Source organism: Electrona antarctica (assembly GCF_951216825.1).
Source record: "Electrona antarctica genome assembly, chromosome: 23".
NCBI classification, from domain to species: domain Eukaryota; kingdom Metazoa; phylum Chordata; class Actinopteri; order Myctophiformes; family Myctophidae; genus Electrona; species Electrona antarctica.
In genome coordinates, this window is record NC_136804.1 from 16,573,370 (window position 1) to 16,599,918 (window position 26,549).

At 43.4% G+C, this 26,549-nt stretch overlaps 1 protein-coding gene across 3 annotated transcripts in view; it reads right to left on the reverse strand.

The window, feature by feature from the left end:
* The window catches only part of atp2b1a (ATPase plasma membrane Ca2+ transporting 1a), a 92,579-nt gene continuing 66,030 nt past the window's right edge, over positions 1 to 26,549 (reverse strand). Inside the window, exons 15-23 of one of the 3 annotated variants that reach the window (XM_079494839.1) lie at positions 26,225 to 26,312; positions 25,783 to 25,889; positions 23,958 to 24,149; positions 20,525 to 20,738; positions 16,808 to 17,019; positions 14,989 to 15,096; positions 13,474 to 13,662; positions 11,532 to 11,618; positions 1 to 3,193 (exon numbers count right to left, since the gene is read on the reverse strand). In XM_079494839.1, the coding sequence (XP_079350965.1) occupies positions 2,657 to 3,193; positions 11,532 to 11,618; positions 13,474 to 13,662; positions 14,989 to 15,096; positions 16,808 to 17,019; positions 20,525 to 20,738; positions 23,958 to 24,149; positions 25,783 to 25,889; positions 26,225 to 26,312 (1,734 nt within the window). In that variant the 3' untranslated portion in view covers positions 1 to 2,656. Of the gene's footprint in view, positions 3,194 to 4,114; positions 4,171 to 11,531; positions 11,619 to 13,473; positions 13,663 to 14,988; positions 15,097 to 16,807; positions 17,020 to 20,524; positions 20,739 to 23,957; positions 24,150 to 25,782; positions 25,890 to 26,224; positions 26,313 to 26,549 lie in introns of all 3 variants that reach the window. The other 2 variants (XM_079494841.1, XM_079494840.1) reach the window with 2 other exon arrangements.

Consider the following 26,549-nt stretch of genomic DNA (forward strand, 5'->3'; position numbering starts at 1 on the left):
TTTAGGCTAAATACATTTTTTATTTTTAAAAACCATACACATTACTCGACAAGTTTCAAATGTAAATCCAATCACGATAACCATTTAAATTGCTCAAGATAAACAGACATGAAGTACTTATTATTTCCAAATGTTAAAAGATAAAAAAAAAAAAAAATCCATAGAACAGATGGATAAACATTCATTCCCGTTACAGGAAGAAGCTACAGAACAAACTCCTTTTTTCCGTTCCCATTTTTCCATTTGTATTTGCAATATCAAGCTGCTTTTTTCATCTGTAAAACACAACCCCCCCCCCCTAAAATTTAAATAATAGACAAATGTTATAACTTATGAATGAACTCATTCCATGTCAGTTTTCTGCCCTTGTCCGCTCCCCTAAACCAGTGGTTCTGAGATTGATACTGGGAACCAAATTGTACCCTCACAGGTCTGTAACTCTTGAGGGTTCCTTTTGCACACTCACAGAGCTAAATGAACACCGAGGAGTTTTGCAGTGTAAATTCGGGTTCCAGAGATTAAATATAAATAAATAAAAAAATTATAATGCATATGGAGTTTGGGGTTCTTGAAATTCACGAGGTTGAGAATCACTGCCCTTAAGCCCTTCCCTTCAAATGAGTGCGTTGTCAGGGTATTAAGCAGAGCATCCCTGTACGACTAACAAAATACTTTGCAACCAATTAGGAAAAGAAATGTGTTATTTTGTTTCTACAAACAAGCCTTTCAAACCATTCGCACCCTGAGAAGAAAATCACACACACGTTTTGTTTTTTAAACACTTAAACCCCGTACTTTTTTTGACTGGCATACCACAGGGCTCTATGCTATAGGAGATAGGTTCGCCTTCTGTCTTTGCACTATACTAATATACCTTTGTCAAAAAAATTGCCAATCTACGCGATCGGATATTTTCGACAAACGATCGGCCCCAGAATAGGGACGCAGGGGTTCAAGTGCCTACGTTGAATAGTGCGCAAAACGTCCACCCTACCCCTAGATAATAGACTTTGAGATAAATCTCCCAAAATGGTTCAGTAGGATGAAAGTTGTCATAAAAATACAAAGGTACAATTGTGTGGTTTGTATCAAAATGTTTTCCCAAGGGACGTTATGAAATAAAAGTACCCTGTACAGATACCAGTGTGAGCCTAGACTTTTATTCTTGAAAAAAAAAAAAAAAAAAAGTAAAGAAATGCAGCGTGTCCAATCAAATCTTTTAGTGTTTTTTTCCAGTACATCAGGTGTCAAAAATATTCTACAAACAAGTCATTTTATTTATTCATGATGGTGAAAGGAGTTTTATGGACAAAGATGAAGAAAAATACAAACTTTTTTTTTCGTGTGTTTTTGATTTTTGAAATGTCAACAAACCAGAACTCCAAGGAGAAAAAATAAAAATGAAGTTTTCCCTAAAGAGAAATCTCAAAAAAGATTGAATGAAATATGAAAATAATCCACTTGCTGTTTGACCAAGACGACAGTTTTAACTACCTAAAAGACAAAAAGTTTGAAGTTAAAAGGTTCTCTCTTAATTAATAAATGTCCTTTCTTTAAATAATTTTCTATGCCTGAGTAAACAAATGATAATATTGTACATTGGCAGGGACTGAAGTTAAAAAAAGAAGAAAATAAGTGATGTTTAATGCAATGAACTCCCTTTAACAAAGTGAACCTTTCGAACATCACCAATCGAACAGATGGATGAATGAACCGATGAAAATAGAAGCCCGAACTCCTGAGAGCATCTTCTGAACACAGAACCCTGTTAAAATAATGTTGAGTATTTCATAATGAAGTGTGAATGGACAGAGGTCCTGTCTTTTTCTCTTCTACACAAGCCTTAGTGTTTATCTGTTTGGCTAGAAGGTTCTATTTATCTACAAATATATAACAAATAAAACTTGCAGGCAAAAAAATAGTTTAAGTTTCAATAGAAACACCCTTTTTTTCCTGAAAATACAGCAGTATCTGAAATAAATCCTCTCATTCAATTTGTACTCTGTTCCGTTTTCTGCATCATACGTCAGGAAGCTCTTTTGCCTACAAACAGAAAAAAAAAGTATCTACAAACTTTGTAAACAGACCTGCTTTTTCCAAAAAACATAAATAATTCAAAATATTAACAGCCAATGGAGCAGAAATAAGTTTTTGAATGAGCATCAGGGCCAAAGAGATAAATATACAACACCATTCAGATAAAGAGAAGCTAAGTTTCTTCCAAAATTCTTACAGCCGATCTTCAAGCCACAAGGAAGGGCTCCCCCTCCTCTATTAAAATAATAATAATATTAATAATATAACAAAAGAAAAAAAAAAGAAAAAAAAAGAAACAGGTCACTTCCAATCTGAGTTTATAATCACCCCTCGCTGACCGAGAAAAATGAAAAAGTTATCAAGGAGGGGGTAGGGGGGGCGGGGGGGAGGCGAGTCCTCCTGTCGCAGAGGGTTTTTTAAGAAAACAAAAAAAAGAAAACAAGCATCCACACCAAACCGTACATTCTTATGAATGTCTGCTGTTGTATTAGTCCAGTTCAGACTCCTCTCTCTCTCTCTCTCTCTCCCCAACCACCCCTCCACTGTCTTTTCTCCCTCCTCTCCTCTGTAGCCGTTTTGTCTAAAAGGTGAGCCCCCCCAGGCTTGAGGGCGGGGGTTATCAGAGAGAGGTTTCCAGGCTGTGTAGGGGGCTCTCCGGTGCCGACGAGGGGCTCAGAGACTTGACCTCCGGCAGGAGCAGGAGGTGGTTCCCGCTGTCCACAGCGTTATTGTTCTGATTGGGCGAGGAGGAGGAGGAGGCGGGGTTCAGCAGGGGTGCCGCGGGAGACTCGGCCTCGGGTGCGGCAGTCGGAGGGGGGGTGGTGGCTGGGGGAGGAGGAGGAGGAGGAGAGGGAGGGGGAGGAGGGGCTGTGTCATCGGCGGGTGGTGGGGTCGGGGACGCGGGGACGGTGGTGGTGGTGGTGACGGGGGAGGGCGGGGTGGACCTGGTGACGTCACCATCACGCGGCGTGGAGTTGCGCTTGGTGGGGGCGTCGTCCTCGGCGTCGGTGTCGTCGATGAGCGGGATGCTGGGCTCCGAGTCCTCGATGCGGAACTCCGGGTGGGTCATGAAGTTGTGGATGGAGCTGCGAGACTCGGGCTTCTCCAGGCCCTCGTAGAGGGAGACGGAGCTACGGAATGCATTCACCACCCGGATCTGCATGAGGGGGGGAGGGAGGGAGAACGGGGCAACGTAAAGTCAGCGTCGTTTTACTAACAGAACAACGCAACATTTTATTATTATTATTGCATTTTAAATAGCGAACACCACATACAAAAATGTAAGACTTGAGGGTTTTATTAGGGACGATAGTAAGTGGGGACAAGGGGATGGGATTGGGGACCCAAAAACAAAAAAACACTTTTGTAAGGAGGGGTGGGTTCAAAACTCTTAGGACGTGCAAGTATGCAGTGGTGTCTAGTAGTACAACTCCCAGTCAGTCCAGATGCTTGTTGCTGTTAAACGTTCCACAGAGTCTGTGTTGGCCTTACCGTGGGGCTTAGCACACAAAACTCAATGGCACGATGGTGCAAAACCCCATGGAGAACCATTGACAAGTCCAAATGCAGTAGATACATGTTTTTGTTTAGGGAAGAAGTAGTGTAGTAGTACATACATGAATGAATAAATGAATGGACCAAAGGATTTGATAAAGGCCTGTTATTCAAAATGCAAAAGGGAACTGAGACACTTGTGAGATGTTCGTTTAAATGGGAACAGATCCAAAACAGTGGAGGACAGACGCTGGACACAAAGGTTATTGTTGTTGGTCATGCTCAGAGAGAGAGAGAGAGAGAGAGAAAGAGAGAGTGAGAGACAGACAGACAGACAGACAGAGACAGACAGAGAGAGAGACAGACAGACATAGATACAGTAGATGGGGACAGGGGAGGGAGGTAGTCAGTTATTGATTATGTTTGTGGATATCAAATAAACAACAAGACGCTGCAGCAGCCAAGCAGAACCTCTACAAGCTGTGGAATACGTGTGTGTGTGTTGGGGAAAACGGCACAAAAAGAGGAAAGACCTCTCACAAACGAGACTAGAGACTTGAACCCATGCAGAGCGCCAAACTACCTTGTGTTCAACAGTAGTAAACCTTTGAGTATAGCCCATATCACATTTCACAGAATCTAAAGGAGGAATATTGTATGAAGTCAGTGGTGTTATTCATCTCATTTTCTGCTCAACAGTTGGATTGTCGGACATGTTCTGGTGACAAATAGAGCTCAAACAGAGTACAGGGCTGGGCAATATGGACAAAAATCAGACATCACAATATGTTTGAGCAAATACCTCTATATAATACATGTTCTTTTCTATAGAGGGTATGCGTATGCATAAAGTGAGTGGCAAATCAAGTGGCAAAGTGAGTTGCAATGTGAGTTTAATGTTAGCTAACGTAATTTAATGCAATCAAATAGGACATTTCTGTTTGGATGTGAGGGCTGTCAAGGCCAGAAAGTAGTTTTTTGCCACTCAGTAGGTGTTCCTGCATAACTTCCGGGTATGATGATGATGTCACGCGCATACCCTCTATCATTTGCAAAAATTACAAAAATAGCACATATGTTCAACATTTTGGACAATCATATTTGAAAGTATAAAATAAAGCGATTAGAACTTGGAAAACACAGCACTCAGCCGTATTAACGGCAAAAGTTTATTTTCTTCTGTAATATAATTCAAAAAGTGAAATTTTCATATATATTCTTAATTCTTTGCGCATAAAGTGAAATATTTAAAACCTTTTTTTGTTTTAATCTTGATGATTATGGCATACAGCTCATGAAAATCTAAAAATCCTATCTCAAAATATTAGAATATTTTACTAATTTTAATCCAGAAATGTTTAATCCAGACTATGTCTGCAGTCAATACTTGGTCTGGGCTACTTTTGAACAAATAATTTAATCAATGGGGCACTGTTGAGGTGTTATGAAAGCCCAGGTTTGCATTGATAACAGCCGTAAGTTAATTTGTATTGTTGAGTCTTATGTCTAAGACCTTCCTCTTGACAATACAACCTAGATTCTCCATGGGTTTGGCCAGTTGGTTGGTCAGTTAAGCACCATGGTCATTGGTCAGTACACCAGTTACTAGTAGTTTTGCTCTGTGGGAAGGTGCCAAATCGAGCTGGAAAGGAAAATCAGTGTTCTAAAATATCCTGATAGATGGCTGTGTTGACGCCAGTGTGATGTTTTCATCATCATTGAAATCATTTGCTGAAAAGTAGCCCAGACTGACTGACTGCAGTACTGACTGCATACATTAATGCACTTTTCAGATGGTCGACATTTCTGGATTAAAACATTTTTTTAGTCGTCTTGTAAAATATTCTAATATTTTGAGATAGGATTTTTAGATTTTCATGAGCTGTATGCCATAATCATCAAGATTAAAACAAAAAAATCACACCCGTGTGAAGTGAGTGGTGCAACTCTGTGCGGGGGGTCCCCGGAGCTGCCGGAGTTACCATGTGGGGGTCCCCGGAACATCCAGACCCCCAGGAACGCACCCTGGGGGCCAGGCCGGTTCCAGTGAGCCGCCCCGCTTCCGAAACGGTAGAGAAATGACAGAGTTACCATGTGGGGGTCCCCGGAACATCCAGACCCCCAGGAACGCGCCCAGGGGGCGTGTGTGTGTTAGGCTGCGCAACAGTGACACTTGGTTGTGAAAACCAACCAAACGCTATTTTCGTACTCTGACGGACCCAGGCAGCCAGCCAGCCAGGAACACAGACACATAGCTCCGTAATGGGAGTGGTTGCACCACTCAAAAAAGGTTATATTTCACTTCATGCGCAATGAATAGAGAATATATAAAAGTTTCACTTTTTAAATTATATTACGGAAAACAAAATGAACTTTTGCAGAATATTCTAATTATTTGAGATGGAGCTGTATATAATCCCAGACCATATCCAGAGTTAAATCATCATTGATAGATACATTATAATTAATTCTAATACTGCCCAGCCCAGGTTCAACACAACTGTATCACACTTTCCAGTTCCTGAATACTAATCATCTCACCGTCGGAGCACCTGAAAGGAAGTGGTTCATGTTTAGTGTGAAGACAACAGGTTATCAGACACAGCCTATTAGACTAGAGCAGTGGTTCTCAAACGTCTTCATGCCAAGTACCCCCAAAGGGATATTTGGCACTCCCATCTGAAGAGGTTTTGTGCCAGGGACCCCAAGAAGAGAAGATTTGTGTTATCAAATAAATAATAATGATAACAAAAATATTCAACATGATTGCTATTTTTGAATAGCCAACGTATAATGGATAAAAGTGGATAGATTGTGATGTGTATTAACACATTTTGCTGGGGACTTCCTGGCACCCCTCCCAATGACCCCTGGAGGTCCCTGGACCCCACTTTGAGAACCGCTGTATTAGAGCATGATGGATACATGCATTGCATTTTCTTTGCTACAAGTTGTTCCTTGGACAATTTGCCACATTTATTTTTGCAGAGATGAGCAGCCTGGATCTGCTGTTAATGCATCGCTCTGCAAACGCTACACAATCATCACATTCAGGCAGAGGGTCATTTTTTATTCCTTCAAATGTCTGCAAGACATCTGTTACACATTAAAAAAAAACACGGTGGGTCAGATAGCCCGCCTCTGAACCTCTGAAAGAGAGGCCTGTTGAGTTCACGCACGCACACACGCACACACACACACACACACACACACACACTCTTGAAAGGGAAACAGTAAAGCGGAAGCTCTTAGTCTAAGCCGGGGATCACCACAATATACTGCACTGAATACAAGCGGACCATTCCACATTGCATTTGAATGTTTTGTACACGTGTGTACGCTGTGACACGGTACCCGCGCGAACGCACACGCACACACGCACACACACACGCGCGCGCACACACACACACACACACACACACACACACACACACACACACACACACGGTTGTCCACCTTAGAATAGACTAAAGGACTTCACAGCCAGAGCGCCCTCCTTCTTACAAACAGTCTGAGAATGTTCCACTTGGTAAAGCCCCCCCCCCCCCCCTCCCCCTGTGTGTGAGAGACAGAAACAAGCAACAGCAGAGAGAGAGGGGAAAGGTGGTTATTGTTGCAGCGCTGTTGGCGTATAGTACAGTACAGTACAGTACAAGACACCCCCTGACTCTTTGCCGGGTGTTTTTGCGGTTGACATTTCTTTGGATTTTGTACTCGTGTGACCATGGGCATATACTCAAAATATTTACCCGGCTAGAGGATCTAGAAAGCTGCGACAAACATGATAGCCACAAAGGGGCGCTAGAAGGGCAGAGCGCAGACTGAGGCAGCAACACACAAACCTGGTGTTGATACCAATAATGATACCAATAAGAATAATAATACACTCCCCTCACTAGGTAGTTGGTTCTAGGTCTGTCACAATTATTACATCAGTGGTTCCCAAACATTTTCATGTCAAGGACCCCCAAATTGACACTAATTAGCCCACGGACCCCCATGTGAAAAAGGTATGCCAGGGACCCCGATAAGAGAAGATTTTTACGGCTCTAGCAGTGATTCTAAACCCGTTAAATTTAAAGGTTTCAAGGACCCCCAGTTTGACATGCATTAGTCTACGGAGCCCCATTTAATGGCATTTATTTTAAATCTTACTGAGACCCTAATTTATATTGTAAAATCAATGTTAATTTAACTCTGAGAGTGTACAAATTTGTATCACTCTCAGCTGGGACCCCCTGGAACTCCCTCAAGGACCCCTGGGGGTCCCCGGACCCCACTTTGGGAACCACTGTATTACATAATCACCTAATAGCAATTATTTGAGATAATCACAAGCATTTTGCATAATCGTCATAATAGTTTCCATGTTTAATAATTTTCATAATATTTAATATAACATTTTCAAAAATAGTGGAAATAGCAGCTTGCAGATCGGCTAGTTCTACTACTATTTTATTGAAAGTCATTTCGTTGTATATTTATATTTGTTATGTCTGCCCTTGTGCAACTTCAAAGCCTAAAAGCCAAGCAGAAATACAATTTCTATTCATAATTTCGTGTGACAGTAATCATGGCGTAACATGTCCTAATCGTGACAGCCCTATTTGTACCACCTTTCTATTACTGACCAAAGCAGAAGCAGAACAGAACGACATGATGAGACATAGATAAAAAACCCTTGGTTACAGACAGTACAAGTACATTGATAATACTGCGGTTGTTAACCAAGCAACATGGGAGATGTGATTTGTTGCTGTGTGTTTTTTAGTGGAAGTAAAAAAATAAGGTGACATTAGGAGGAGTATGAGCAACGTGTCAACGTTAGGCGAAGAAGAAGACAAAGAGTGGAAGAGGAAGATGTTAGAAAGAGGGACAGAACTGAGGTCTATATAAAGGTCAATTCATGCTTTGTGCCGAATGAAGCGTCGCACAGCGGAAGTGATGCCAAAACATCATGGAAATCATGTGGACCGCATGAGACCAACGTTTCAGTTATGGAATGGGTTACCTGCAAGCATTAAGGCCTGCTGTGCACAGCAGCTTAATTGGAAATTCCTTACTTACCGGTACTTCACATGGATTACCAATTAAACTAATTAAAGAGGGAATGTCGTGTTGAAATTTGATTAGCTAATATTGATGACGTCACGCAGCAGATAAACATTCCCCCCCTGTCTTCTCTGTCTCCCCTTGGCTCACTCAGCCTCGCACCACTAAACAAGGAAGTGACTTTACATGAAAATGTATTTTATTTCTAAATGTGTGCATATACAATTTATATTTCCCCTCAAACATGTTAGTTTTACCAACATTGTTTGTGTGAAATAGTTTGTTCATGCTTATTCATTGAATTTATGAGAAACGCTACGCTATGGGTGTCCCGGGGGGCTGAGACAGTATTCTCACCTCAAACAGAGGAGATTTACGGGAGAAATGCGCATTTCTTGTCTGGTCGTCGTGAGCAAGCCTAAGATTTAAACTCTCGTAGACATTATTTTATCGATTCTGAAATGTCAGAAACGATAAAATACATCTACGACAGTATAAAACGTAGGCTAGTCTTGAGCCAAAGTTGAGTTTGACTGGCTGGTGGAACGCGCTGGTGGCTGCTGCTGATGAGACCACAGTCTAGTCTATTCCATATTCGTCATACGATGGTGTCATGCGTTGAAAATATCAAATCTACACAATCACAACATATTGCAGGGCACCGCGTTGTGAACTTGTATGTCTGCTATTTTCACGTGAACTGACACACCCCCATTCAGACTCAGTCAGACTCAGAGCAGAAGGAAGAAGACGAGAAGTCAACAACTAACAAACACTAGAAGAGTAGACATGCACCATCGTCGCTGTGTTTTTGGTTGTGCCAACTTCCGCTCTCTTTTCCCCTTTCCGCATAATGAACCCTATCCGCGGCTTCGGCTGGAGTTCTCATTTTGAAGGTTTATTTTTCAACTCAACTCAAAATTGTTTGACTGGCACTTCACAGCTGCAGCTGGAGGGGCGGAACGAAAGGACAGAGCAGACAGTCCACGCTGAGTGCTCTGAAAGTGGGGACACGGGTCTCTGTGACCAGAGGGGACCACGGGCATGGGACTGAGTGCTCTGACAGTGGGGACACGGGTCTCTGTGACCAGAGGGGACCACGGGCATGGGACTGAGTGCTCTGACAGTGGGGACACGGGTCTCTGTGACCAGAGGGGACCACGGGCATGGGACTGAGTGCTCTGACAGTGGGGACACGGGTCTCTGTGACCAGAGGGGACCACGGGCATGGGACTGAGTGCTCGGACAGTGGGGACACGGGTCTCTGTGACCAGAGGGGACCACGGGCATGGGACTGAGTGCTCTGACAGTGGGGACACGGGTCTCTGTGACCAGAGGGGACCACGGGCATGGGACTGAGTGCTCTGACAGTGGGGACACGGGTCTCTGTGACCAGAGGGGACCACGGGCATGGGACTGAGTGCTCTGACAGTGGGGACACGGGTCTCTGTGACCAGAGGGGACCACGGGCATGGGACTGAGTGCTCTGACAGTGGGGACACGGGTCTCTGTGACCAGAGGGGACCACGGGCATGGGACTGAGTGCTCTGACAGTGGGGACACGGGTCTCTGTGACCAGAGGGGACCACGGGCATGGGACTGAGTGCTCTGACAGTGGGGACACGGGTCTCTGTGACCAGAGGGGACCACGGGCATGGGACTGAGTGCTCTGACAGTGGGGACACGGGTCTCTGTGACCAGAGGGGACCACGGGCATGGGACTGAGTGCTCTGACAGTGGGGACACGGGTCTCTGTGACCAGAGGGGACCACGGGCATGGGACTGAGTGCTGACAGTGGGGACACGGGTCTCTGTGACCAGAGGGGACCACGGGCATGGGACTGAGTGCTCTGACAGTGGGGACACGGGTCTCTGTGACCAGAGGGGACCACGGGCATGGGACTGAGTGCTCTGACAGTGGGGACACGGGTCTCTGTGACCAGAGGGGACCACGGGCATGGGACTGAGTGCTCTGACAGTGGGGACACGGGTCTCTGTGACCAGAGGGGACCACGGGCATGGGACTGAGTGCTCGGACAGTGGGGACACGGGTCTTGGTGACCAGAGGTGACCATGGGACTCGAGTGCGATATATGCGATTATGCAACGGTCCCCCCCCCCAAAAAAAACACGTCAACCTCAATTGCAAGATTGCAAGAAAATAATATTTTTTAATGCCGTATTTAGCTAGTACAAACGCAAATATGCCATCCAAATGATCAGACTGTTTTCAGTGAGACCACATGATGTGCAGTATCATAATTATATTTTCCGGGGCGTGTCATTGGAACTTGAAGGCTCTGTTCCATTTAGTGTAGCACAGTGGATCTCAAACTTTTGTAATTTCAAGGACACCTACAACTCTGAGAGTGTACAAATGGAACCAAATGGACCTAAGGGCCATTTGGAACCCCCACAAGGAAGCATGAGGGTCCCTGGACCCCAATTTGAGACCCACTGGTGTAGCAGTGTGTTTCCAGTGAGCAGTGTGTTTCCAGTGAGCCAACATGCACAATGGCAGCACCCTGACCCGGTTTGAACAGAACCTTCATTAGTATCATTGGTAACACTTAAGGAAGTGAGGAATTTTGGAATTTCTTTCCAATATGGCTGTTGTGCATAGCCTTTTACAGTAATGCATGTACTGTGCAAATGTACATTTTTCAATCAATCAAGTCATCCACTTCCTTCTATTTTTAATGTATTTTCTTTTGTGGCGAGTCACACGGCGAGACAAAGTCGTGTGGTGTCGCTCACCACTTGTCTCCCGCCCAAAGCATAGCTTGACCTTGATGTCACCATGCACTAGACAGAGGAGAGCACACACTCACAGTGACAGAAGCTGTGTCGGTAGGAGGAGGAGTAGTAGTGTTAGTAGTGTTAGTAGTGGTAGTAGTGGTAGTAGTAGTAGTAAAGGCTACATGTGAAGGGCTAGAAACATTGGTTACATCGTGCTGCTGTTGGCTGGAGTTGGAGGAGGCCTGCCGCCTCCCTGAAAAGGAGGTTCCACTCTGGAACGCACTCACAACATCCATCTGCAAAAAACCAAGACAGCGAGACAGGAAGGGAGGAAGGACGAGGAAACGCCCACACAAATAGAAATCAAAGAGAGTAGGGGTGTGCAACGGGTAATCGATCAAATCCATTTAACTCACTCAGTGCCACAGGACGCCTTATATTATGACGCCTCCCCCTTATTAAATAATAAAACGTAAAAGGGGGAAACGTTTTAGAAAGTCTTTTCTTTCTTCAAAGATGTCTAAAAATGCTAATGAATTCAGAAAACTAGGAGTTCAAAAGTGGTCAACACGTTGTCAGCTTGCGGATCGTCCGTGTTGTGTGTTTTTGCGCGACACCGCTGTGCGACAAAGCACAAAACAGTGCTTAACACTTTCCCTGCTGACCACTAGATGGCGCTATTGGCCTCAGCCCGCACGGCTCCTTTAAGAAGCGGAACCACCGAAATTGACGCACTTGCGGGAACACAGACACATTTCGGGTGCACCTTAGATCTATGTGTTGTGATCCCAACAGCTGAAACTGTCCAGTGCGGTCACCAATTTATTTTATTGACCTCCAAAACCATGGATGTTTTGTATGATCAACTCAATCTGAGCTCAATTCCAATACAAATAGCTTTTTGGATTAGCGCTAGATGGGGACCCGTGGATGGAAAATAACGATGACGTCACAGACGCTGAAGAGATCCGCTGCCTGGTGACGATCGAGGTAAGAGCCGGTAAAATCGAGATAAAATTGACTGAATTGATTAGTCAATTAAAATATTTTATTAAAAATGCACTATATAATCGGTAGCATATCGGCCATATAAATGCCATATCGGTATCGGATCAGTCTCAAAATAATCCAGATTATTTTCACAGATATTGATGACGCAAAAATAATGTGACCATCAATGGCTCCGTCGCTTTTGTTTTGTGTATTTCTAATGTTTGAATGCAGCATAATCCGTATAATATCGGCAGATAATCCAAATAATCGGAGATCGGATATCGGTCCTAATTTCAGAATCGTGCACCACTAAAAAATACGATTCGATTTGATAAATAAAAACAAATTGATAGAATCATCTCTAAGAATATAAACGATAGTTGCAGCCCTAATAGAAATCAAAGGAGAAGGAGAAAAAAAAGTCAACAAAACATACACACAGCAAGAGGAGAGAGAGAAATAAAGCAAAGGCAACAGTAATCATAGGAGGGAAAAAAAATAATTTAAGAGATGGGGTTCCGGAATAGTAGTTAAAAGAGGGGGGGGGGGGGGGGGGGGGGGGGTAAAGGCACTTTAAAGTCCCCCGCAGTCTGAACTCACTTCCACCTTTTGTTCCTTGTGTTCTTCTAATGGTGTCAGTGTACCAACCTTAAGACAGCCAGTAGCTGGCACCTCGTCATCATTACAAAACCTTTCCAAACGTTCACTTTGGTTTTACTGGGATTTGTTTTTAGAAAGCAGACAGATTCAGATCCGAGACAGAAAAGGTCTTTGCAACAGAGATTGCAGATTCAGATTGAAAGCAGAGAACAGAGAACAGACAACGATTGGAGAAAAAAAGCTTTTCGATTGTTTTTAGATCTTTCTCAAGGGACATGCCGAGAGCAAGAGACTGAAAGAGAAAGAGAGACAGAGAGCAAACAATACATTTGTATGCTGGATGAGCAATAGTAAGTTTGAGTTTATGGCTTGGATTCCCTGGCTTGAGTTTGATGCTGTGCTGTGCTGGAGTTTGATGCTGTGCTGGGGTGGAGTTTGATGCTGTGCTGGGGTGGAGTTTGATGCTGTGCTGGGGTGGAGTTTGATGCTGTGCTGGGGTAGAGTTTGATGTGGTGCTTTGGGGGGAAGTGAGGGGGGGGGGTCTCTGGACAGCATTACCTGGGTCTGGATGCGGTTAAGTCCTCGGAACCAGAGGATCTGCCCACGGCGGAGCTCTCGCTCGGCGTGGTCGATCTCCTCCATTTCCTCCATGTCTTCCAGCTCCTCGTCGGGGATCTCCGACTTCTGGGTGCCGTGGCCCGCCGTCTTCAGGAACTTCAGACGATTGGTGGGGATGGACGAGATCACCTGGAGAGCAGTGGTGCATAAAGTACTCAACTCCCAGCACTTGAGCAAAAGTATAGTGTTTTTATCAGCCATTGCGTCACACACACGCACACACACATTTTTAGGGCCATGTCACGTGATCTACCTGCACAGCCTTTGTGATCTACTGGTAGATCACGATCTACCTTTTGGGCACCCCTGATGTAGACCCTTTGTTCTACGCTTCCCGCCCAACAGTAACACTCCCTGCTGACAGGTGCTGCTCCAGCCCGTAGGAGTGTGTGCAGTGCCTATTATAACCCGCCCAGTCCGGCTCCCCTGCAATTGTGTTCTATAGGTATTGGTAGAATACATTATCATTTAAAAAATTAAATGACGAAACAGCGTTCTGTCATTTCATGATTATTACAAGTTGTTAGGGTCAAGGTCCTTGACATGAAAATGTTATGTCTTGCATTATAAATCACTGTCGCAAATCACACATCTCTGGGCAGAACAGAGCACCAGGAAACTGTGGTGCGGTCTCCCATACTGGTGGTCTCACACTGCTACAATAGGCTCTGGACAGCAGTCTCCCATACTGGTGGTCTCAAACTGCTACATTAGGCTCTGGACAGCAGTCTCCCATACTGGTGGTCTCAAACTGCTACAATAGGCTCTGGACAGCAGTCTCCCATACTGGTGGTCTCAAACTGCTACATTAGGCTCTGGACAGCAGTCTCCCATACTGGTGGTCTCACACTGCTACAATAGGCTCTGGACAGCAGTCTCCCATACTGGTGGTCTCACACTGCTACATTAGGCTCTGGACAGCAGTCTCCCATACTGGTGGTCTCAAACTGCTACATTAGGCTCTGGACAGCAGTCATATTGGAAAGAATTGAACCATTTCACAGGTCTTATAAATGACACTAATTAAGGCTCTGTTCCATTTAGTGGTAGTGAGCAATACTGCGAAAACAGAATCATGAAAAACAAGTGGGGGTCTCGCAACTCACTTTTACCAATTGTATTCGCAGCAGCAATACGACGTTTTCACCTTGCAGTCTTTTTTCAAATGAGTACAAGAAACCGGAAACTGCATCTTTATATACCAAAAGGTACAAAGGTGTGGATAAATTGGCTACCAGCCCCACCTGGTGATCAGGGGCTGTACCAAGAATTGTATCATTCAGAATTTGAACCCACTTGTGTTTTCAGTGAGCCAACATGCAAAATATCAGCACCCTGCCTCTGTTTGACCAATTTATTACTGGCAAGACCTGTGAAGTAAGGAAGACGCCCGATTTCTTTCCAATATGGCTGCTGTGCATAGCGCCTATAAGAGTGCCCATTTCAAACACTCACCTGGCCCCACAGTAGACTGCCGAACCCCAGGAACGTGCACCACAGCCACTGGTCCACGGGCAGAGCCACGCAGCTGAAAGGTTTCCCTCCCCACTGTACGATGACGAACTGGAGGGGCAGAAAAACCCAATGTGGACAGTTAATACTCATTTACCGCCGACCACTTCCAACATGCCCATTCTTATTGTGTGCATGTCATTCTTATTGTGGGCATGTCATTCTTATTGTGGGCATGTCATTTATTAGGCAAACACACAAATTGCGAACGTAGCCATTCTACAAGCTGACGATATGTTCGCTATGTTGATTCATCATTGCTAGTGTTTGTTCAGTAACAGAGGTCTCTCTGTCTCAAGCCCTTTAATAAACTGAAAAAAATCCTGTTTGGATGAAAGTGCCCAATATGATTTGTTTTCTGTTTGCTAGAGAGCTGGGGGAGAAGTGAACAAACAAGAATCAAGACCGGCCTAAAACACTCTGTAGCAATGATAGCTATTGTAATATAGCTCTAGCTTATTAACACGTATTTAAACAATGTCACTTACACCTCCCACTCAAGTGGTTCGAGAGGGTCCCCAGCAAAATGTGTTAATATAGCATCACAATCATTTGGACCACTTTATCTAGCGCATGCGCAAATCATGTCCGGGAGCTCTGAGCAAGGCGTTGCCTAGCAACGGCCACTGACAAAAAATGGATTTTAGCAATCTGGTTTTATACCATAAAAAAAACAGGTGTAATTATAAAGACGTGTGGGGACGACGTGTGGGGACGACGGGACGGCTTGGGCAAAATAAGTGTTAGGAAATACTTTTCCTTTTTAGTATCTGCGCTTTATACACACGTTTTTGTATTGTTTGGATACTCGTGACTTTCACTCCACTCCATGTTTCAAAGACGGTTGTATTGTACTTTTCACTCCACTACATGTCTACAAAGGATAAACAGTAGATTGTGAATTAACTACGTAAGCCATGTTTCATAGTGAAAAAAGGGGGGGGGGGGGGGGGGGGGGGGGGGGGGGGGGGAAATATTCATGCATCAATGCATTGACATTAAAAATAAATGTACTTTTTTTTTACAAATTTGTAAGTACAAATTTGACTTTTAGTGATATTTGACCAGAGTATTTGACCAGAGTATTCTATACAAGGAGTACTTTGTGTGTGTCAGCTGGCTTCTGAAAGGTCACAGCAGCGTGGTGACACAGCTGCGGCCAACTGGCTGGTTCTTTGGAAACGACTAAAACCAGTGATAACACCTGGTGTTTTAATATTTAATACCCAATCTACAAGCTTGTGAGCACGCAGAGATTTTTTGGAAAACTACAAAGAAAGAAAAAACAAAAAAACAACTACATTAAAACCCATTTAGATCTGAGGACGCATCTGTGTCATCTTATAGCTTTTAACCACTTGAACCTTTATTTTAAACTTTAGCTGTTGAAAAATAGCAGATCTACAAGCTCATAGCACGGGACCGAGTGCCATGCTACGAGCAAGTAGATCTGGTTTTTTTTTTTTTTTAATCGTGAAAATGTGGTGCAAATCTTTGAATATAAATTACATTCTTTCACAGCGAACATTTCTAACTCAAATATTTGCTTCTGGGGGGTCTCTGGAACAACATATTTAGAAATGGGGGTCTGTGGCCAAATATATATAATTCTGGGAGTCCTTGATATGAAATAGTGTGGGGAACCACTGACAGAGAAACATATAGGTTTTCAGAAAACTGTTAGTATTTAGAAGGACATCTCTTCTCAGGTCTAAATGGGTTGATTTAAATTTACTGCAGAGTTTAGGAATATCTTTTTTACCTGGATGATGAAGGTGCCGAAGACGATGGAGCAGAAGATCATGTTGTTGAAGATGCCCTCGAAGACGTTCCTCTCGCCGTGGATCTTGCGCGCGTTGATCTCGTTGAAGAGCTGCATCAGGACGAAGGTGTTGAACACAATGGTGTAGTGCTCCGAGGGCGGCGCGTGGAGCGGCGCATCACGCCCACTGTCGATGTCGAATATCCTCTCGCCTGCGGGACAGGGACAAAACAGAGATTATTATTATCTTTTAGATCAGTGGTACCCAAACCTTTTCATGTCATAGCCCGCGGACCCCCATTTGAAAATATATAGAAGATTTGTATGACTCCAGCAGGGACCACCAGTGGTCCACAGACCACCTGTTGAAAACCCCTGTTTTAGATAACACTTTTATATTTTTATTTTTTATTATGATTTCTGACTTTTTTACATACATACACATATATTTTTTCTCTTTTTTCTTTTCTGTATTTCTTTGGTTAAAATAAGTTTTTAAAAGCTCTGTATTGTGATAGTACTCATTGCTTGTTTCAGAAACCGTAAATGAAACACTGGGATAACAATTTTATCCAATCAGGATAGAGAACGCAGTCAGGATACAGATTAAACAAGTGGAATTGTAAGTGATGACACAAAGAAATGAGCAGAAAAAAAATGGAATTTGAAAACTATAAAAATTAAGCTCATAATTAGCTACCTCTCCTGATTGGCTTAAATGTATTTTCTGTTCATTAAAGAGCCACAGAGACCTCTGTTACTGAACAAACCTTTAACATTTACCTTTTAACAAAAAATGTTTTGTTTTAACCAAAAATATCACTTACACTACCTTTAACATTCATCATTAGTAATAGTAATGAAAGGCAAAATCAGTAAAACAAATATCAAACTTTATGCACAAGAGCAGTAGTACACCAATGTTGCCAGTAGAGGGCAATGTGACTCCACACATAAATGGTTATCTCACTGAGAGGAGATCTCCACCATTCCCAACCTGTGGGCCGCGGTCCACTGGCAGGACGGGAGGATATTGCCATGTGGGCCCCCAAATAATTGACAAAACACTTAAGGTTTTTTGATAAGATAACATATATATATTGTGTAAACCAAAAATGTCACGGTAATGGTTTCTTTAAAACCATGAATTACTTTTCACAGTGACACAGATTAATAGGAACATAACGTATACTAACATTAGCACCATTGGTCCAAGCTGCAACACAATCGAATAATTGACCATTTAAGCAAACATGAATCTAAAAATGCATGCGGCGCACACACACCCCATCTGTTCCTTTAACCCATTCTGGGCGGAAACCCCTTTTGGTGTTAGCATTATGTTATAATATAGCTATTGAAAAAATAGCAGATCTACAAGCTCATAGCGCGCCACCGAGTGGCGCGCTACGAGCTTGTAGGTCTGCTATTTTTTTTAAATCGAAGAACGACTGACATAGAAACATGGCTTTTTCAGAAAACTGTCAGGATTTAGAAGACATTTTTAGAATCTGATCTCAGGTCAAAATGGGTTAACACAGCAGTCGAATATCTGCCGTGATTACTGATCAGATGGATGGGCTATAGTTGGAATAAAATAAAACTACATGCACATTGTTTGAACTAATATGTACAGTAGCACTGGTATTTGAGTACATGCGCGCGGCCGCGCCGCGCACGTGTGTGCGTGCATGCGTTTGTGTGGGCAGGCTTTTGAAAGGTCACGGCTGCCTGCGGCCAACAGGCTGTTTCTTTGGAAAATACTAAAACTGGTGATAATAATCAATACTGCAATCTAGATATACTCTGTAGAGCAGTGGTTCCCAAACCGTTTCATGTCAAGGACCCCCAAATTGACACCAAGTAATTATTGTTGGGACCCCCAATTTATATTGTAATATCAATGTTGATTTGTGACCAGATTTGACTGAGAGACTGCCATCGCGCACATTACAGCTTTTCACCAAAGGAGAAAAACTTTTTTTATTTTCTTTTTTCAAAATGAGTTAATAGCACAGGCAGACTCTTCACATACTAGAGCATGTCTGAAATAAGTGTCAGAGCTGAAATCGGCATGTAAATATGAAATAAATGCCCAAACATGTAGCTAGGTGTAATGTAAGAGACCACAAAAGTGAACCTTTCAAGCCTGTTTTCTCAACTTGTTGTTTTCTGCAAGACATTATAAGCCATATCTCCAAAACTGGTGGGCCAAACTGAACAATCAATATGTCCATTTGAAGCCATGATTCCCTGCTTTCATAGGACATGAAAAAACGAAAATTCCAAAGAATCCAATGGTAGTCTCTCAGTCAAATTTAGTCACATTTAACTCTGTTGAGTGTACAAATGTTGAGTGTACAAATGGAAGTTACCGACCCATAAGGGTCCATTTGGTTCAAAACTATCATTTAGCTGGAGGACCCCCTGGAACTCCCTCAAGGACCCCTGGTGGCCCGCAGACCCCCAATAGAAAAGATATGCCAAGGACCTGCATAAGAGAAGAGTTTACAGCTCTAACAGTGATTCTCAACCACTTTAATTTCAAGGACCGCCGGTTTGACCTGAATTAGGCTACGGTCCCCCATTTCTATCTCTGGGACCCCAATGCACTATAGATTGTAAAATCAAAGTAAATGTAACTCTCTGAGTTACAGACCCATAAGGGTCCATTTGGTTACATTTGTACACTCTCTGAGTTACAGACCCATAAGGGACCATTTGGTTACATTTGTACACTCTCTGAGTTACAGACCCATAAGGGTCCATTTGGTTACATTTGTACACTCTCTGAGTTACAGACCCATAAGGGACCATTTGGTTCCTAACTATCATTTAGCTGGGGACCCCCTGGAACTCCCTCAAGGACCCCTGGGGGTCCCCGGACCGCACTTTGGGAACCACTGCTGTAGAAGTCCCGTATTCAAAATATACTAAAAGTCCCCAAAGTAAAAATAGTCATTGTTCTATTTCAGAAGTTAGAAATGTTTCACAAATGTATTATTATTATTATTTTAAATAGCCGATCTACAAGCTCAATTGTGTCGCAATGTATATCTACTATTTTCGAATGGCCCAAATATATACGGCAGGTTAGTGCGAAATTGTAAATCCCCCCCCCCCCTTTTGATTTACATCAAAAAGGCATGTGAGCTCAAACCCACAATTCAACATTTTGGTTTTAAGATGTTGATTCATTTTGTATTCATCCTTAGGACCCCAAATCACACCTTGGAAAGCATGAGTGTCTATTTCAAACAAAGTGTTTTTTGGTCATATTTTGACAGCAGGAATTGCCTGTCATAATTTGTTGTTCTGTCCTCTCCTCATTTCTGACTTAACCAAGCATCTCGTTTGGAATATAAACGCTTCTAGAGAGAGATGAGATGTGAGAGGTAGTAATGGAAGATTTCACCTCCCGGTTTTGGGGGGAAATGGAAATCGGAGGCTTTTCAGAGTAAAATCTGCCAATCTGCTCCTTTATTCAGAAAAATAACCCCGGCAAATGTAAGTGTTAACAATAACTTAACTATTGCGAGTGTAAAATGAAACCAAATGGACCCGTACGGGTTTCATTTGACGCCCGCAAGAGTTAAAGATCTATTAGGGTCCATTTGATTACCAACTCTCTGTCATTTAGCTGGGGGGACCACATGGAACCCCCTCAAGGACCACTGGTTGATTGAAAAGCCACTGCTTTCCACCGGCGTCTCTTACCGGCGAAGAGCAGCGTGAAGATGACGATGAGCTGGTAGACGGCCTGTCCCAGGATGTTCTTCATCATGGTGCGGGAGATGAGCGGCTTGTTGCGGCCGTAGGGCCGGCGGAGCAGCAGGGCCTCCGTGGGGGGCTCGGTGGCCAGGGCCAGCGACGCAAACGTGTCCATGATCAGGTTGACCCACAGCATCTGCACCGCTTTCAACGGAGAGTCCTGGAGAGAGAGAGACACGCGAGGATTTTCTTTTTAAAAAAGAGGAAAAAATCTTGCGACGGAAGAACAGTGTATAATGGCCGAGTCCTAACATACAGATGTTCCATTCCACTCTTCACGCTTTCCTGATCTTTTCATATCTATTCGGTGTTATCTATTCAGGGGAATCTGAATAGATAACACCTTGGCAAATGTTTCGCACCCCTTTCTCACGGACAATGTTTTAGTAAAATAGTTCGTACAAGATTGGTGGCTTTAACCTTTAATGAAATATCCAAGACCAATAAGGGTTTTATGGAAGATGTTTCTGAATATATTGCTAGTATAACCCCTTCAAATGCTCTAATCTTAAAATAACCGGAAATAGGCTATTTTCACCGTGCAACATGCTTCCATGGAATCCAAGAGACTGAAATCAGTCGTGGCGACTGACAACTTTAACCCACGTAGACCTTTATCGATCCTGCGAGGCAGCACAGCAGTTACAAAGTTAAATCTCTCAAGAACACATTCTGAGCTGCACTCCATGGGTTCCCAGACTGCAAAGTTACAGATACAGAATAAGACACTAAGGCTAAAAGGATAAAACATTGATCCATTGTGAGCCTACGTATTCAATTCATCAACATGGCATAACAAATTTACACAATAATACATGTCATCAACAGATACAAAACAAGACACAATTATGTCTTGTTTTAAGGAGAAAAGGGAGAAGTGGTGGCAGCGAATGACACCTCCTTTCTACGGAACATGCATGCACCTCCCCTTGTGGTTCTCCTGATAGATGTTTTTCAGGCCAGTTTAGAAAGAAACCCAGTGATTCACATCTTTTAATGGATGGTGTCAGTGCATTCCACATTTTGGTGGCACTGTGGCAGAGTAGAAGAATGAGGATTTTCCCATGTTTGTTCTATTTTGGGTAGTGCCAGATCGTTGTCACTCCCTCTAGTGTTCTCGCTTTGGAGAAGTAGTTGGTCAGGTATACGAGGGCATTTAACCCATCAAGGACGGGAACCCCTTTTGGGGTTTTTTACCTTTCAAGAGGGGAAGCCATTTTTTTTGGCATGTACAGTGTAAGATGCAGTAATCCAAATGCAAACACCACCAATAAAGAGCAACAGTAAAGTAAGTAAGTAAACTAAAGTATACACATATACAACCATCCTGCACTATGCAGAAAAACAATAACACCAGATTACGGTGTCTCCATAAACAAACAAAAATAATCAGTGCAATGCAAAGAAAAGTGTAAAAAAAACAAAAAAAAACATGTTGAAATATTGTCAGAACATGAATATTGTGGTGATCTCTGGCACAAATTTTCAGATGGGGTTCTGCGGACAAATGCATTAATTTGTGATCACACTTTACAATAACACGAGTCACGACAATATTTGATTCTCTTTTTTGTTAGTTTTTCCTTTTAAAAACAATATTTTGTTTAGATTTTATTTAGATCTGAGGCTGATTCAAAAAATGCCTAATGTTTCTGAAAACCTTAAAATGCATAAATATATATAAAAATGTGTGTGTGTGTGTGTGTGTGTGTGTGTGTGTGTGTGTGTGTGAGTGTGAGTGTGAGTGTGTGTGTGTGTGTGTGTATGTGTGTGTGTGTGGCTACCTGTACATGTATAGCAACAACTAATGAGACACAGAGGTGTCTCCCGAATTGAAAGGTATAACAGGTCAAATTGGGTTAATGTAATGTGTGATTACGTGTAGTCCTGTGGCTTTATGTCTGTATTATTGTTGATATATTCGCAAAAAAACAACAACAATAAAAACATTTGAAGAACTAGATGTTCGGGCCAAAAAACCTTGTCATGTCAAGGACCCCCAAATTATTATGCATTTGGCCCGAACAACCTCAGTGGCTCAAAGCAAAGCCTCTGGGCAAGTCTGCAGGGATTGAAACACGACCACTAACGGCTCAAATGGGATCCAGGGCATTTTCAGAAGCTGTCGTGACAAACCACACAACAACCGGTAAGGTTTGAGTGAAGAGGATCTATCTAACCCAGTGGTTACCAAAAGCCCAAAGACCCATAAGAGAAATTAGACGTTTGCCTGGGACCCGAACTAGTGAAAATAGCAGATCTACAAGCTCAAAACGTGTCGCTTTGCACCGCGTCGTGAGCTGGTACATATGCTATTTTCACTACTTCTTAAACAAAACGTGTGTACTGTAGTTTGACTCCCATGGTGCGACGAATCTGCCGTCTGGAATTGCATGATAGCGAAAAAGCCGAAAATGACGTTGGTGTCTTTACCTTCTTTTTCATATACCTTGGGCAGCCCCCAATAGAAACAGGATGTTGGCCTGTTTGGTCCGCCCTCAGACCTACTCTTCCTGTGGTGCACCTGTGTTTTCATTCCCCACTATCAATGATGTATGTATACACGTTCTGAATGACCCTGCTGACGAAGATTCAGTAGCGCAGCTAATCTTCCTGATCTAACCTGGGTGATGCAGGCTCCAGTGATCTAACCTGGGTGATGCAGGCTCCAGTGATCTAAGATGGGTGATGCAGGCTCCAGTGATCTAACCTGGGTGATGTAGGCTCCAGTGATCTAACCTGGGTGATGAAGGCTCTAGTGATCTAAGATGGGTGATGCAGGCTCCAGTGATCTAACCTGGGTGATGCAGGCTCCAGTGATCTAAGATGGGTGATGCAGGCTCCAGTGATCTAACCTGCAGGTGATGCAGGCTCCAGTGATCTAACCTGGGTGATGCAGGCTCCAGTGATCTAAGATGGGTGATGCAGGCTCCAGTGATCTAACCTGGGTGATGCAGGCTCCAGTGATCTAACCTGGGTGATGCAGGCTCCAGTGATCTAACCTGGGTGATGCAGGCTCCAGTGATCTAACCTGGGTGATGCAGGCTCCAGTGATCTAACCTGGGTGATGCAGGCTCCAGTGATCTAACCTGGGTGATGCAGGCTCCAGTGATCTAACCTGGGTGATGCAGGCTCCAGTGATCTAACCTGGGTGATGCAGGCTCCAGTGATCTAACCTGGGTGATGCAGGCTCCAGTGATCTAAGATGGGTGATGAAGGCTCTAGTGATCTAACCTGGGTGATGCAGGCTCCAGTGATCTAAGATGGGTGATGAAGGCTCTAGTGATCTAACCTGGGTGATGCAGGCTCCAGTGATCTAACCTGGGTGATGAAGGCTCTAGTGATCTAAGATGGGTGATGCAGGCTCCAGTGATCTAACCTGGGTGATGCAGGCTCCAGAGAAGGCTACGATGACGGCCACCACGTTGACGGTGAGCTGAAACTGGAGGAACTTGGAGATGCTGTCGTACACGTTCCTGCCCCACATGACGGCCTTGACGATGCTGGAGAAGTTGTCGTCGGTCAGGATGATGTCCGAGGCCTCTTTGGCCACGTCGGTGCCGGCGATGCCCTGCGGAGAAGAACAGGGTTAGTGTGTACAGTTAACTTAAGACTAAGAAAATTACGAAAACTAGAATTGACATAACACATATTATTTTTAAGTGAACTGAAGAATAACACAGAGTCCTCTTTGGCCACGTCGGTGATGCCCTGCTGAGAATACACGGCCCACATATTATGTATCACTAGATAGGACTAAAACTATTATGTATATACAAAAGTAATTTGGAATTTGGAACACAGCCCACCTCACGCATGAGAGGGACGATATCAGTCACCAGAACTCCGGACGTGGGTTTTCAATGACTAACATGGTTACAATGGAGTTTGGAGTTACAATGGGATTATATAGGAAGGGTGTCTGATCAAATGAATAACAAATGTCTAAATAATTTAATCAAGTAACTTAAAAAACTTATTTTAGATAATCACAATTATTTTTGCATAATCGTCAATCGTTCCCATGTTGAAAAATGTCCATACATTTTTCAAAAATAGCAGAAATAGTTGATCTATAAGCTTGTAGACCAACTATTTCCGCTATTTTGTAGAGAAAAAATCACACCAGTGTGAACTGAGTGGTGTAAGGCCTGTCTGACGTAATGAAATCATGTCTGACGTAATGAAATCACACCGGGTGAACAGGGTGAACATAGCAACCATGCTAATTTTTTCTGCACTAACAAAGCCAGGTGTAGGAAATCATACCCGGGTGAACAGGGTGAACATAGCAACCATGCTCATTTTTTCTGCACAACAAAGCCAGTTGTAGGAGTGGTTTACACCACTCAAAAAATACCAAAAACTATTATTAACCGTTTGGTGCCAGGATATCCCCCCGTTCAACCCTTATTTTGAAGATCCAAAACACCGCGACTGGAACCGGGTGTTGACTGAATGGTGTGTGTGTGTGTGTGTGTGGTCGGGTTAGGTGTTGATCGCTCACTAGCTGATGAGAAGTACAGGCCGGCGCCATTACAGCGACCGCTATGCTCCGTGCAATAAGCGTTGTTTTGACCAGAAATGCCACCTGGGACGGGGAATTTGAGATAAAAGCGACTGAAAGCGTGCGTGCGTGCGCACGCACGCGTGTGGGGGTGCATGCGCAAATCAAGATGGCGCAGTCCATTTTTGTATATTTTCATATCTGCCCTGTGCAATGTGTGATTACGAAGCTTAAAAGGCAAACAGAAATACAAATAGTAATGTTCCAATATTCACAAATCACAATTATTTGTGTGACAATCACTGTAATCACTTAAATACAGTACAGTTGGAGGCCATTGATATTGTCCTTTTCTTTTTGCTGAGGTTTGCGTGATCTGCGCAAAAAGACAGTTAACCCATTTTGGGCGGGAACCCCTTTTGGTGTTTTAAACATTATGTTATAATTTAGCTATTGAAAAATAGCTACAAGCTACAAGCTCATAGCGCGCCACTCGGCGCGCTATGCTAGCTTGTAGGTCTGCTATTTATTTTTAAATCGTGAAAATATTTATTTCAGAAAACTGGAGGATTTAGAAGGATTTTTTTTAAATTGAGGTCAGGCCTAAATGGGTCAAATGATAAGGGACAATAGCGGTGGCACCCAACTGTATGTATGTCATTGAAGTTGAGCGGTGCAGTGAAAGCAGACCACCAACCATGGCGAAGCCCACGTCTGCCTTCTTCAGGGCGGGTCCGTCGTTGGTGCCGTCCCCCGTCACGGCCACCACCTGCCTCTGTTCCAACACGGTGCTGTCGATGATACCTGCAGGACCAAGGAAGCAGTGGTGGAACAAACAAAGTACTCACATTTTCAAAATATTGGCATCAAAAAGTACCAAAAGTAAAAGTCTGCTATATGCAGAAAGTCTCATTTCGAGTTTTCATTGTGAGGTTGTAGATCGGCTATTTTCAAATGGCCGAAATGTATAAGTACAAAAAGTACAAAAACCTCAAAATTGTAAAAAATATAGTAATTCAAATGAATGTACTTCATTCGTAGTTACTTTCCACCACTGGGAGGAAGGCCGTAGGTCAAATGATCCATAAACACACAGTGAGAACACTTTAATTGGGCAAGGGGGGGAAATTAACGTGTACCTTTGACTAGTGTGTGCTTGTCTGTAGGAGAGGAACGGGCCAGGACTCGTAGCTTGGGCCAGATCTTGTCAATGCGCTCCTGTTCGATCTAAGAAAACACGACAAACGTTATTAGACCGACTCCATATCAATGTACTGTACAGTGTACAATGAGTTTTCCTATAACCACATGAACCCTCTGGGGACAATTCGTTGTGATTGAATAATTGTTTCCTACACCAGTGGTTACCAAACTTTTTCTTGTCAAGGACCCCCAAATTGACACAAATTAGCCTGCGGACCCCCATTTGAAGAGATTTGCCAGAGACCCCCATAAGAGAAGATT